This window comes from Oncorhynchus keta, chromosome 5 (assembly GCF_023373465.1).
Source record: "Oncorhynchus keta strain PuntledgeMale-10-30-2019 chromosome 5, Oket_V2, whole genome shotgun sequence".
Taxonomy (NCBI): Eukaryota; Metazoa; Chordata; class Actinopteri; order Salmoniformes; family Salmonidae; genus Oncorhynchus; species Oncorhynchus keta.
Window position 1 is genome coordinate 14,035,132 of NC_068425.1, and position 15,189 is coordinate 14,050,320.

General features: G+C 39.4%; 1 protein-coding gene across 4 annotated transcripts; it reads left to right on the forward strand.

Moving 5' to 3' along the window:
- Positions 1 to 83: 83 nt before the first annotated feature.
- On the forward strand, positions 84 to 15,025 carry pdpk1a (3-phosphoinositide dependent protein kinase 1a). 4 transcript variants are annotated; one of them, XM_035747436.2, is made up of 14 exons: positions 84 to 197; positions 8,680 to 8,881; positions 9,036 to 9,078; positions 9,276 to 9,413; positions 9,526 to 9,670; positions 10,872 to 10,969; positions 11,339 to 11,414; positions 11,632 to 11,700; positions 12,158 to 12,254; positions 12,367 to 12,540; positions 12,688 to 12,917; positions 13,389 to 13,446; positions 13,686 to 13,838; positions 13,937 to 15,025. In XM_035747436.2, exons 2-14 carry the CDS (start codon positions 8,792 to 8,794, stop codon positions 14,048 to 14,050), a joined length of 1,485 nt encoding a protein of 494 aa, XP_035603329.1. In that variant the 5' UTR covers positions 84 to 197; positions 8,680 to 8,791; the 3' UTR covers positions 14,051 to 15,025. The 4 variants fall into 4 exon arrangements, with proteins under 4 accessions (XP_035603329.1, XP_035603331.1, XP_035603328.1 ...); XM_035747438.2 differs by lacking the exon at positions 84 to 197 and adding an exon at positions 237 to 300; XM_035747435.2 differs by lacking the exon at positions 84 to 197 and adding an exon at positions 4,019 to 4,219.
- The last annotated feature ends 164 nt before the right edge of the window (positions 15,026 to 15,189 follow it).

Below are 15,189 nucleotides of genomic sequence, written 5' to 3' on the forward strand. Positions count from 1 at the left end.
TGTATAGCCCACCAATGGTCTTCAACTTGCTTCATCTTTCATTCTCAGTGCAATTTCAAAACATATATGCGCGTGCTACAAATGGACGAGAGTAAAATGTTTTGTTGTGATATGACGTCACGTTTCGTGACATGAACCCAGTATGTAGCTGGCTTGCTTTAGGACTTCCATGTCAGCAAGTAATCACTGGCCAGATAGTGAGTATCTGCCTGTGTTGCATTAACTGTCAGTTGGTTGTGGTAATGGTGAAAGTCAGGCAATGGTGACCTTATACTACTAACGTTAGCTTAGCGTGTGCGGGTAAGATTCACTTTCATGTTCGGTGTTGGGTCTAACAGTCAGCAGCTAGCACTGGTACTAGCTAACGTTAGCTATATTTCTACCTTAGCACACCCGTGTGTGCAGATGTCTTCTCAAATGTGTCTTGCAAAGACGTCTAATTGACAGACCAACACTTTTCAAACTGTGGCAGCACTAGCCGACTAAACTCAACGATGATGGAGTTGAGCAGTGTCTAGTTGTGGGCGGACTGGAGTTCCGAGTTCAGTTTTTTTTTTTTAAATACTACGGATTTCCGCACTAAAAAGAATAGTCAGCATTTACTAATGACATTGTCCTGTGTAAATGCGGGCTATTCTTTGGGTGCTGAAATCCGTCGTTTTTGTATAAAACGTTATTTTATGTGACGTCGGCTCTGCAGTCTGCCCACGCTAACGTTATTTGAGGCTCAAATAGATCATACATCGTTGAGTTTATTCGGCTAAATCTGTATAGGCCTATGTTTCTGCAGCCATCTCTTTACATTAGTGTAATGTTACATCTAGAAGGATTGTTAATTTAACATAGCAATGTTGTTGGTTTTGGTTATCTGCTAGGTTATTACCACCGACCTGTGCCATAAAGGTCAGACCTCTTGGCAGAGGACGTAGGCCAGGGTGCCCCAACTGGCGAATTTGGCCCACATTTTATTTGCCCCACCCTCCCAGTGTTCTGAGCAAGATTATTATTATTTATTTTTTAAATTGTTGGACATAAGACTGTTTAACAAAAACAAATCAGCTCCAAGTTATTTTAATTTAAGAAATCTGTTCCATAGTATTCCCACACACAATAGCAAGATACACTGTATTTGATCGTATACAAATGTCAGCAAGGTTTGAAATTATTATGTTTTAGTCAAATATATCTGTTTGGGCTTCTTGCGGTCAATTTTTAGTCTACAAATTGTTTGTAATTATGTCTCGGCCCCCTGACCATCCACACAAGAAAGGAAACTGAATCTAGTTCCCTGATGGAGACTAATTATCCACACACATACAGAAGGCTACAGTCCTCCTGAGAGCTGTAATATTATAGGGTCATATAGTACCACAGTCATTATACCCATAAAACCTAGTGGTCATACAGAGAAACGGTTCCAATTGTTCTTCCACCATTCATCATTCTTCCCATAGAGGATTTTAGAGACACAGGCTTACCCTGGTTTGATGTTTTGATAACCGTGTCAATCTCTCTAGGTCTAGGACAGGGTGACTTTTATCAATATATTCGCCTGGATTAAAACCCCCCAAAATTGAAATGATAATGTGGCTATCATAAATAACTACAAATGCCATAATGATCTGGGCGAGACTGCCGAATCGAGGCAAAGGTAAGAATTTCTGGATTACCTATCTAATGTTAGTTAAATGTAATAATTCATAATTTGGCTACGTTTCTTTAAATTTACAATTCTGTGAACTGTTTTGTGCAAGTTTTAAATTGACCTGTTAGCAAAGGTGTCAGCTAGAGATGACGTGTAGGACCTTTCAGGGATTTGTAGTTTTGCATGTCGACTTTGCTGCTAATTAGCATTTTTTAAATATGAGAGTAAATAGAGCCAACAATACACTACTGTTCAATAGTTTGGGGTCACTTAGAAATGTCCTTGTTTTCCATTAAATGAGTTGCACAATGAATAGGAAATATATTCAAGACATTGACATGGTTATAAATAATGATTTTTAATTTAAATAATAATTGCATCCTTCAAACTTTGCTTTCATCAAAGAATCCTCCATTTGCAGCACTTACAGCCTTGCAAAATTTGGCATTCTAGTTGTCAATTTGTTGAGGTAGCCTGAAGAGATTTCACCCCATGCTTCCTGATGGGCACTTCTTACGTATCACACAGTCAAGCTGCTCCCACAACAGCTCAATAGGGTTGGGATCTGATGACTGTGCTGGCCGCTCCATTATAGACAGAATACCAGCTGACTGCTTCCTCCCTAAATAGTTCTAGCATAGTTTGGAGCTGTGCTTTGGGTCATTGTCCTGTTGTAGGAGGAAAATCACTACAATTAAGCGCCGTCCACAGGGTATGGCATGGTGTTGCTAAATGGAGTGATAGCCCTCCTTCAAGATCCCTTTTACCCTGTACAAATTTCCCACTTTACCATCACCAAAGCACCCCCAGACCATCACATTGCCTCAACCATGCTTGACAGATGGCGTCAAGCACTCCTCCAGCATCTTTTCATTTTTTCTGCATCTCACGAATGTTCTTTGATCCGAACACCTCAAACTTAGATTTGTCTGTCCATAACACTTTTTTTCCAATCTTCCTCTGCCCAGTGTCTGTGTTCTTTTGCCCATCTTAATCTTTTCTTTTTATTGGCTGAGATATGGCTTTTCCTTTGCAACTCTGCATAGAAGACCAGCATCCCGGAGTCGCCTCTTCACTGTTGACGTTGAGACTGGTGTTTTGTGGATACTATTTAATGAAGCTGCCAGTTGAGGACTTGTGAGGTTTCTGTTTCTCAAACTAGACACTCTAATGGACACCTCTTGCGCAGTTGTGCACCAGGGCCTCGCCTCCCACTCCTCTTTCTATTCTGGTTCTAACCAAATTGTTCTGTGAAGGGAGTAATACACAGCGTTGTACAAGATCTTCAGTTTCTTGGCAATTTCTTGCATGGAATAGCCTTCATTTCTCAGAATAAAAATAGACTGACGAGTTTCAGAAGAAAGTTCTTTGTTTCTGGCCATTTTGAGCCTGTAATCAAACCCACAAATGCTGATGCTCCAGATACTTAACTAGTCTAAAGAAGGCCAGTTTTATTGCTTCTTTAATCAGAACAACAGTTTTCAGCTGTGCTAACATAATTGCAAAAGGGTTTTCTAATGATCAATTAGCCTTTTTAAAATAATAAACTTGGATTAGCTAACACAATGTGCCATTGGAAAACAGGAGTGATGGTTGCTGATAATGGGCCTCTGTACGCCTATGTAGATATTCCATAAAAAATCTGCCGTTTCACAATAGTCATTTACAACATTAACAATGTCTACATTATATTTATGATCAATTTGATGTTATTTTAATGGACAATTTTCAAAAACAAGGACATTTCTAAGTGACCCCAAACTTTTGAACGGTAGTTAATATATTGATAAAAGTCACCTTGTCCAAGAGAGATTTTCATGGTTATCAAAACATCACGCCAGGGTAAGCCTACACGAAACACAGCCCTTATTTTAAGTGTTTCTAAAATCCCTTATGGGAAAAATGAATGGTAGAAAACGATTCTAACCATTTCCATGTTTGACCGCTAGGTTTTATGGGTATTATGACACCTCCACTGTGGGGCTCTATGGATAAGCTTGAACACAAACATTTAAAGAAGCTCTCTTTCTCACCTAGGCAAGACGTGTCACAACAGGAAACCACAATGATCTTAATCCGTTCATAAAATAACGTTGTTTAAAAATACAGATTCATGACCTTGTGTTTAAGTTTCCTAGAACACAGGTAGTTTACATTTATTGGCTTGTTTACTGCTTTGGAGGTTAGACTAGGCTATGATTTCCTGTCTCTAGGACAGATGTCTTTGATTGTCCCAGTTAATTATTAACTTTTTTTGTTTTTACAGTAAGAGCTGTTTTCTTCTAAATTGTACATTTCTATGTGCAAAGGGACATACCCTTCTGGTTTCTGTGGTTCATAGTTTTGTCATGGTGTTGTTGGAGCACTGTCTTCTGTGGCAGGTGTCTGGAGTGGAAAGTACCCTACACCAGGGATTATCAACTAGATTCAGTCACAGGCTGTTTTTTTTATTTTTTCTTGAGTGGATGGTCAGGGGGCCAGAAAATAACAACAAATAATTTGTGCACCAGATTCTACTCTGCTGAAATAGTATGTGCATTACACTATTTGCATTCTAAAAGGTATAATTCACAGGTAAGACCAATTTCACTATGTATTATTAAGTTTGACATAAACATGATTTTTAAAAATATTTTTGTATCTTTGAATAACTTTTAATTGAAGTTTTATGTTTCTTGTTTAGAAATGGTGGGCTCTATTTTCGGCTTGCGCTAAGGAGTTGCAAGTGTCGAAAGCATGTTAAACAGTGTTTGTTTGCAATTTCGTCATGTAAAAACTGGCGCACAATTGATTTATTTATCCAGTCAGTCAATAAATAATATAATAATACTCGTAGGAAAGGTTTTTATCTTTGGCTCACAATCTGTAGATACTATACGATTAGAAAGGTTCAAAATGTATGTAAAACATCACAGCACAATTGAAAAATATATGGCACTTGGAAACCAAACGAGAGTGGTCTATGGTGATAGGTGGGATGGGCAGAGCGTGGCAGAGGGGTGGGATTAAAGAGTTTATTTTTACTAATGTATTATTGTTTTGTGATCATTTGTAGACTAAAAATGTACCGCAAGAAGCCCAAACATTGAAATTATTATGTTTTATTCAAATATACAGTACCAGTCAAAAGTTTGGTAACACCTACTCATTCAAGGTTTTGTCTTTATTTGTACTATTTTCTACATTGTAGAATAATAGTGAAGACATCAAAACTATGAAATAACACATAAGGGATCATGTAGTAACAAAAAAAGTGTTAAACAAATATAATATTTGAGATTCTTCAAAGTAGCCAGCCTTTGCCTTGATGACAGCTTTGGACACGCTTGGCGTTCTCTCAACCAGCTTCACCTGGAATACTTTTCCAACAATCTTGAAGGAGTCCCCACATATCCTGAGCACTTGTTGGCTGCTTTTCATTCACTCTGTGGTCGAACTTGTCCCAAACCATCTCATTTTGGTTGAGGTCGGGTGATTGTGGAGGCCAGGTCATCTGATGCAACACTCCATCACTCTCCTTCTTGGTCAAATAGCCCTTACAAATCCTGGAGGTGTGTTGGGTCATTTTCCTGTTTAAAAACAAATGATAGTCCCACTAAGCGCAAACCAGATGGGATGGAATATCGCTGCAGAATGCTGTAGTAGCCATGCTGGTTAAGTGTGCCTTGAATTCTAAATAAATCAGTGACAGTGTCACCAGCAAAGCACCATCACATCACCTCCTCCATACTCCACAGTGGAAACCACACATGCGAAGATCCATTACATTTTACATTTACATTTAAGTCATTTAGCAGACGCTCTTATCCAGAGCGACTTACAAATTGGTGCATTCACCTTATGACATCCAGTGGAACAGCCACTTTACAATAGTGCATCTAAATCTTTTAAGGGGGTGAGAAGATCCTCCATTAACCTACTCTGCGTCTCACAAAGACACGGCAGTTGGAACCAAAAATCTCAAATTTGGACTCATCAGACCAAAGGACAGATTTCTACCGGTCTTATGTTCATTGCTTGTGTTTCTTGGCCCAAGCAAGTCTTCTTCTTATTGGTGTCCTCCAGTGGGGGATTTCTTTGCAGCAATTCGACCATGAAGGCCTAATTCACGCAGTCTTCTCTGAACAGTCGATGTTGAGATGTGTCTGTTACTTAAACTCTGAGAAGCATTTATTTGGCCTGCAATCTGAGGTGCAGTTAACTCTAATGAACTTATCCTCTGTATCAGAGGTAACTCTGGGTCTTTCTTTCCTGTGGCGGTCCTCATGAGAGCCATTTTCATCATAGAGCTTGATGGTTTTTACACTTGAAAAAACGTTCAAAGTTCTTGAAATGTTCCGCATTGACTGACCTTCATGTCTTAAAGTAATGATGGACTGTAATTTTTCTTTGCTTATTTGAGCTGTTCTTGATATAATATGAACTTGGTCTTTTACCAAATAGGGCTATCTTCTGTATACCACCCCTACCTTGTCACAACACAACTGATTGGCTCAAATGCATGAAGAAGGAAAGAAATTCCAGGAATTAACTTTTAAAAATGCATTCCAGGTGACTACCTCGTGAAGCTGGTTGAGAGAATGTCAAGAGTGTACAAAGCTGTTATCAAGGTGGCTACTTTGAAAAATATAAATTATATATATTTTTTGTTGTTGAATTTTCCCCCTTTTTCTCCCAAATGTTGTGGTATCCAATTGTTAGTAGTTACTATCTTGTCTCATCGCTACAACTTCAGTACGGGCTCGGGAGAGACGAAGGTCGAGAGCCATGCGTCCTCCGAAACACAACACAACCCAACCAAGCCGCACTGCTTCTTAACACAGCGCGCATCCAACCCGGATACCAGCCACAGGAGTCGCTAGTGCGTGATGAGACAAGGATATCCCTACCGGCTAAACCCTCCCTAACCCGGATGACGGTAGGCCAATTGTGCGTTGCCCCATGGACCTCCCGGTCGTGACAGAGCCTGGGCTCGAATCCAGGGTCTTATGGTGGCACAGTTAGCACTGCGATGCAGTGCCTTAGACCACTGTGCCACCCGAGAGGCCTTATAAATTATATTTTGATTTGTTTAACACGTTTACTACATGATTCCATATGTGTCATTTCCACAAATAACACAAATAACCAGGCTCCCGAGTGGCGCAGCGGTCTAAGATACTGCATCTCAGTGCTTGAGGCGTCACTACAGACACCCTGGTTCTATTCCAGGCTGTATCACGGTGTAGGCCGTCATTGTAAACAAACATTTGTTCTTAACTGACTTGCCTAGTTAAATAAAGATGACATTGTAAAACATTTAAATAAACATTTCATACTTGATGTCTTGACTATTCTACAATGTAGAAAATAGTATAAATAAAGAAACTCTTGAATGGGTAGGGGTGTCCAAACTTTTCTCTGGTACTGTATATTTCAATAAAACGTTATAATTTAAAACATTGCTTACATTTTGTATACGATCAAATATACAGTATCTCTATTATGGGTGGGAATACTTTGGGACAGATTTCCAAAATTAAAAATCACTTGGAGCTGATTTGCTGTTGTTATTAGTCTTTGGGGGGTTGCTCAGAACTTGGGGGGCAAATAAAATGAAATGCAGGCCAAATTCGGCCGCCAGTTGGGGAACCCTGCCCTGCACAAAAAAACTGGATAGGTGCTGCTAGGGATGGGCGCCATGCTGCTTGTGTTTCTATTGTTTTGATGGTTGCTTCTCTCAATGGACTCATTCACCAGTGTCTCCAAACCTTGTGTTTTCTGTTGTAGCTTAAGTCAACGATCACTTAGCCTAATAAAAGTAATTAATGAAAGTAACTTGCTACCATATTTTCATGATTGTCCCAGGACAATATTCTATAAGATAAACAACAGCTATTAATGTTTAAAATATATATATATATATAACCTTTATTTAACTAGGCAAGTCAGTTAAGAACAAATTCTTATTTAAAATGACGGCCTGGGAACAGATTTAGCCTTGTTAAGGGGTAGAACGACAGATTTTTACCTTATTATTATTATTATTATTATTATTATTGTCAGCTCGGGGATTCAATCTAGTAACCTTTCGGTTATTGGCCCAATGCTCTAACCACTAGGCTGTCTGCTGCCCCATGCTATGTTGTTGTCTTAGGTCTTTCTTTATGTAGTGTTGTGTTGTCTCTTGTCGTGATGTGTATTTTGTCCTATATTTTTATTTAATATATTTTTAATCCCAGTCCCCGTCCCTGCAGGAGGCCTTTTGGTAGGCTGTCATTGTAAATACGAATTTGTTCTTAACTGACTTGCCTAGTTAAATAAAGGTTACATAAAAAAAGCATGGCAGCAACACATGACAACACAGCATGGTAGCAACACAACATGACAACAAAGTGGTAGCAAAACAACATGGCAGCAGCACAAAACAGAGTACAAACATTCTTGGGCACAAACAACAGCACAAAGGGGAAGACGGTAGAGACAACAATAGATCACGCAAAGCAGCCACAACTGTCAGTAAGAGTGTCCATATTGAGTCTTTGAATTAAGAGATTGAGATAAATCTGTCCAGTTTGAGTGTTTGTTGCAGCTCGTTCCAGTTGCTATCTGCAGCGAACTGAAAAGAGGAGCGACCCAGGGATGTGTGTGCTTTGGGGATCTTTGACAGAATGTGGAGGATGAGGGCTGCAGTAGATATCTCATATATTAAAGACCCTTTCTCTCTTGGAGTCTTGCTTGAATAATGAAATGGTAATTATAAGGAATTGGAACAGCACCTGCCGTCATGCGTGAAAAAAAAACATAAACAAGAACTCTCCCTGTGCGGAAGCAGCACGCTAATTTATCAGCTGTGGGTTACTCGCTCTATGGTGGTTTTCTTTGTGTGTGTGTGTGGTGTGTGTGTGTGTGTGTGTGTGTGTGTGTGTGTGTGTGTGTGTGTGTGTGTGTGTGTGTGTGTGTGTGTGTGTGTGTGTGTGTGTGAGAGAGAGGAGGGAAAGTGTGGTGTAGCTTTGTTTTTTTGTTATGTGACTGTTGTTTTTCTGTCTCTGTAGATCCTTTAAGGTATGATGCCGTTCCTATTCTGTCCAGTATCATCCTGTATTCCTCCCCTCCACCTTCTATGGTAAGAATCACCTGGACTCCAGTTTGTTCCTCCACCTAGGAATGGAGGGCCCTCAAGCCTCCCCAACGCTTGGAAAGCAGCCAGAGGACTTCAAATTTGGTCGAATTCTAGGAGAAGGCTCCTATTCAACAGTAAGTCCTCATACATTTTCTATGGTGTTGTATGTTGTGTGTGGGGTTTACAGATTACAGTTGCAGTCATATTAATTACTTTTATTTTCTATTGTTGGTAAAGGGTTGATGGATCGTTAGACAAATATATTTGTTGATTGCAAACTTGTTTCAGGTTGTGCTGGCAAGAGAACAGGCCACAGGGAAGGAATATGCTAGTAAGACACTCCAAATTTGTTTTCCCTTGTTGCATGATGCTGATGATCCTCAAGTGGCATTCAAATGACTGTCCTGGATTCTGCTTATAACTTAAATGCATTTTTGCTGAACAATAATGCTCTTTGAAGGGAGGAAACTGGAATTTGATTCAGTCATAAACACAGAGTGATGCATATCGGTTTGAATTGTGTTTCAGTGAAGATTCTGGAGAAGGTGCACATCCGGAAGGAGAACAAGGCACATTGCGTGACGCGAGAGAGGGATATCATGTCAAGCTTAGACCATCCATTTATCGTCAAGCTCTACTTCACATTTCAAGATGCGAAAAGGTTGTGTATCCTTTGAAATGATCAGAACATGGGCTACTTCAAGACTTCTACATAATAATATCTGGCCTCATCTATTTTGTGATCTTAGTACCATTATCCTTAACGGCCTCCTGTTAGATTTTGGCATAAGCTATGCAAGAAATGGGGAATTACTGAAATACATTCGCAAAATAGGCTCCTTCGATGAGACGTGCACTAGATTCTACTCTGCTGAAATAGTATGTGCATTACAGTATTTGCATTCTAAAGGCATAATTCACAGGTAAGACCAATTACACAATGTATTATTAAGTTTGACAAACGTTCATTTATTTGATATTGTTGTATATATTTTTTTTAATGGAAGTTTTATAATGTTCCTTGATTAGAAATTGTGGGTTCTATTTTCGGCTGCTGCTAAGGAGGCGCAAGTGTCAAACGCCTGTTAGTTTGCAATGTCGTCATGTCAAAACTGGCACACTGGCATTTTCTAGACCTAATGCCAGGTTCGGCAATTTACCTGACTAACATCAGGTCGCTTGCGCTCAGTAAACATTTGAGTTTTTGCCCTCTGCTTTTTCATTATTCACAATACACATACTTGCATACTATATAAGCATTTACGACAATCTGCCGAGCACATAGGTAACGATACAATCGACAGGAGCCTAGTATTTTGTATAGACGTGCAAATGCTATGGGTAAAGACACTTGAATTGAAAATATACTGCGCATCCTAAAACACACACACATATGTCTACCTGCGTACTTCATTTCACTTGTTCCAAGTATTGATCCCCAGCTCCAAAGAGTGCCTCTCATCTGGTTACCAAAGACGCACTCCTCCAAACATATTTAAATGATTCAGTCCTATAATGCAGTATCAATGGTAGGCCTAAGCTATATTTCGCTTATTGAGGACGTGCCTCACACATACAATACAATTTACAGGAGCCTAGTATTTTCTTTTATTCAGGAATAGTTTGACGCATAAAGACATAAGCTAGGCTCATTGAAACCAATTAAAACAGTATTGACTTCCAACACTCCAAACATAGGCTATTGAGCAGGCTCGTTACTGTAGCCTATGCTATTTAATAAACTTTAGTATCAATCCAAAATGGACCAGGACGAAAGAATATTCAGTGCCTCCAGCCGAATTGGAAGTGATGACAACACAGACTGTCAATAACCAACAGAACTCGAGACAAACCCATGCCGTATTAAGCCATGGAACGCATTGATTGGCCAAGCCCTCGTCACACCTACAACTTGTTCATTCTTCAAAACCCAGCCCTTTTACGCCACTGCCAGCTATTGTAGTTATAATTCCGGCTGTGAAAATGGCAAAAATATTTCTAACACATCCCTGAACCTATTGCGCTATTGCCAGCGCTTAGATTTAAGACTGCATTAGGTTTGTTAAAATGTCATGATATGAATTCTATTTGAAGGTTTTAAGTGGTGTGGCTTTTTCTTTACAGGGACCTCAAACCAGAGAATATTTTACTGAATGAGGACATGCACATTCAAATAACAGACTTTGGAACTGCAAAACAACTCTCATCAGATAGTACACAAAGTAATTTAACACATATTGCTTTGTCTTTGTGTAATTTTCCTCCAGTTTGTTGATAGACTAAGTACAGTACATTGGTTTGTTTACCCCTTATCGTATTGCCTTTAACTTATCTATCTATACCTCTCTAAAGGCTAACAAAATTGTTTTTGTTATTTATAGGAACATACACAATGGTCTCTATGGGCTTCATAGATATGGAGGCAAATTATAGCAAATTTCTAGTTATACAGTGCTCAGAATATAATTGTAATAGGTCAATAGTGCCATTTTAAGCACAATTGAGTAAAGACATCTTCAGTGAAGGTACCAAATGTGTCATATGAATAATTTGTCCATACTTATAGTTCATATGATTGTTTTCTTTTGCAGACAGAGCAAACTCCTTTGTTGGAACAGCTGAGTATGTTTCTCCAGAACTACTCACTCAGAAATCTGCCTGCAAAAGGTAGTTTAACTCGAATTCATTCAGTACCCTGATTTGAATCCAACATTCAAGTTATCTGTGTAGTTCTCTGTTACTGTATCACTTCTACCCTCGCTTGCCATGCTTTATGCAGCCGGGAACAAGACTGGTGTATTTCTGGCCATGTTCACATCACTATGATACAACCCAACACTGAAAGAAGTTACCCGAATCTGTCATGTTTTCTGGTGTCTTTTAGCTCTGACCTTTGGGGTTTAGGCTGTATCATCTACCAGTTGGTAGCAGGATTACCGCCATTTAGAGCTGGGTAAGTTGCGTATCATACATTATTATTTTCCTTTTATTCAGGTAAAATATTTGAGAAGTGTCATTGTCAGGGGCTTTGCAGAAGCGCACTTTGTGATTTGGTAAACAATGTAGTCTATTTGTTATCGCTGTCTAAAAACAGTGTGTGAAATAACAGGAAGTTATGGCTGTGGTGTTTATGACTTGTTTGTGTATTGAGTGCCTGGAGGCTTGAAGAAACCCCAGTCACTCTGTCACATGGCAGCAGCTTCATGGTTCAACTACAAACCAACACATTTACCTCAAAGCCCTTTCAAAGCCAAGTACAGTGACAGTTGTGTATACTGTATGCATCTGCCACTTCCAGGCAATCAAGCCCCATAGAAGACATCAATATGACACAAGTCCTAAAATGTGCCTTGCAATCTCATATGATCTTCTGTTTGTCCGTGTGGTTGATGGTGTTATTTGCTCACCAGGAATGACTACCTGAAATTCCAGAAGATTATTAAACTGGAGTATGAATTTCCGGATAAATTCTTTCCTAATGCAAAGGATCTAGTGGAACAGCTTCTGGTGAGTCTAATCATGTGAATTATTAAAATACATTCGGATGTTGTTCCTCAGTTCCAAACGAAGACCCAATGAGTGTCATTATTAACTAAGCATTGCTTTATTTTTGTGGTAGTGCTTGGATCCCTCCAACCGATTAGGTTGTGAGGAGATGGGTGGGTACAACCCTCTCAGAGCCCATTTTTTCTTTGAGGCCATCACATGGGAGAACCTTCACCTACAGACACCCCCCAAACTGACCCCCTACCTGCCAGCCATGGCTGAGGATGATGAGGACTATTATGGAAATGTAGGTTTTCCCCTCTTGACATATTGTAATTAAAGGTTGACACAAACCCTTGTTGACATATTGTTTCACCAATATGTCAAATTGGTGTGTCCTTGTTTTGTAATCTGTACTGAAAACACCCTGATCATGATGTGGTTCCATCCACAGTATGATGACCTCCTCAGCCAGTTCAGCAACATGCAGGTTGTCCAGTCCAGCTCCTTTCAACCACTGTTTGTGGCCAACCCCAGTCCCAACTCCAACCCCGCACAAAGGCCCAACAGCAACATCGAGCAGTACATTCATGACCTGGACAACAACTCATTTGAGCTGGACCTGCAGTTTTCCACTGAGGTGAAGCGGCTACTGCTTGAGAAGCAGACAAGCAGAAACCCCTGGTAGGCCTGCAGCGATGTACTCGTGAGCAAAACATGTTTTTGTGGACAGAGTGTCAGAAGACTGATTAACTGTCAATATTATCTCACCATAATATTGACACATACTGTAGTTGATGATCTCATGCTCATCTGTTGGGATTCCTTCTGTAGCTCAGTTGGTAGAGCATGGCGCTTGTAACGCCAGGGTAGTGGGTTCGATTCCCGGGACCACCCATACGTAGAATGTATGCACACATGACTGTAAGTCGCTTTGGATAAAAGCGTCTGCTAAATGGCATATATTATTATTTTATTATTATTATTATTATATTATTCCTATGTTTACTTACAATATTTACACAATTCTATGTTTGATATCTTGTAAACATGAAGCACTTTACCTAAAGACAATACAACGCCAACAATAATATGATATACTGTGAAATGTATCAAGAAAGATTTGGGGAATTAACTTTTTTTTATGTATTTAAGGAATCAGTTTGTGGAGAATAATTTGATCCTCAAGATGGGACCAGTGGACAAAAGGAAGGTAAGGATTTATGTAATCCTAAATTACTGTGCAGTAATGTTCTATTTTTCAGTTTGAAGGGGAGGAGGGAATGTCTTGATACTGTACTCTTCCAACACTAAAGTAACATACTGCCCTCCTCTGGCAGTTGTTTTACATTTCTGCCAGGAATCAATTTGGGACATCTTGAACCATACTGACTTTACCTACAGGCAATGGATTTATTTTTTATGTCTGAGAATCACTCTCTGCTTTTACAGGGGCTGTTTGCACGTCGGCGCCAGCTATTGTTGACCGAGGGACCACACCTTTACTATGTGGACCCAGTTAACAAGGTTTTGAAAGGAGAGATCCCCTGGTCCCCCGCACTGCGCCCAGAGGCCAAGAACTTCAAGACCTTCTTTGTCCATACAGTAATGAATTAGTCTATTGCAATTAATAGCTCAACTTTAGCTAACAAAACTCACTTTATAAAACTATCAGTAACAGTGACCTATCCTCCTCTTTGCAGCCTAACAGAACATACTATCTGATGGACCCGTGCGGGAATGCTGACAAATGGTGCAACAAAATTCAAGAAGTGTGGCAAAAGATCTATAACACGCATTTTAACTCATGCATGTAGGTTGGGTACACTATCTTTTGAAGACAGGTCTTACCCTGTAATGACAGGAGACAGAGAATGAAGGTGTTAATTCATAAATGATGGAAAACACCTAGCTGTAATGTAGCTTACAAGTCGGTTTCCCTATTACTCCACACATTTGATTTCTTGAAGGGCAGCAGGTTCAGGGCAGCAGGTTCAGGGCATGTTCCATTGTAATGCAGAATTTGATACTTTCAGCTGGGTCTAAAGCCATTCTGGTATAGAAAGGACCTATTATTCAAGGAAGTAGAATGGCTATTGCAACTATTCTAACTGATGATTTGTTAGGCTTGGATGGCCTCATGTCTGACATGGTGGCCTTGGTACTCTTAAACTATTTGTCTTCTATAGCAGAGAATAAACTTTGGTCAAAACACATGGGCTGGTGCTGCTTTAAAAATTAGGAGTTGACTTAGATGTTGGTTGAACAGTTCATCAAAATTGCAAAGGAGAATGTTGTAGCCTGTTTTTGACTGTTCTCATTTCTAGGAGAAGTTGATTGTAAATGTTAGACAGATATTTTGTTTGTCTATTCTACTGACCATTGCTGTGATTTACAAAATGGGATGCAAGTAAAGGTGTAAGATGTATATTTTGTATTTGTTTTAGGCTTCTATCCTTTGCTGATTAATCCTCATGTTATCTATCCAAACAGTTCAAATGTGGTAATCATTTGGATAATGTCCCGGGTCCATGTTTACATAATTTAAATGTAAATCAATTGAATGTGAATAGTTGATAATGGTAAATGATGATATTTTGCTACTTTTCGCTGCAATCTATATTTTATTTATGGATGGTGACATGGTTATATTTTACATAAATATATGTGGGCCTGGCCTATTTTGTTGTGTGCAAGTTTGACATGTTTAATTGGAAGAATGCAGCATATATATATATATATATATATATATAAGGTGGCTTGGTAATAAAAGCATGTGGGATTTTGGCAAACGTCCTGTATTTATTTATACTTAGTTTGGGTGAAGGCTCAGTATGATTATTTGGGGACCAAACCTTTTTTGAAGTCATGAAGTTCCAACTGCAAAAATGATTCTTATGAGAAGGATGCAGGGAGTGGGGGGAGGGGTCATCACTAGCTTCAGCAGCTACAAAGT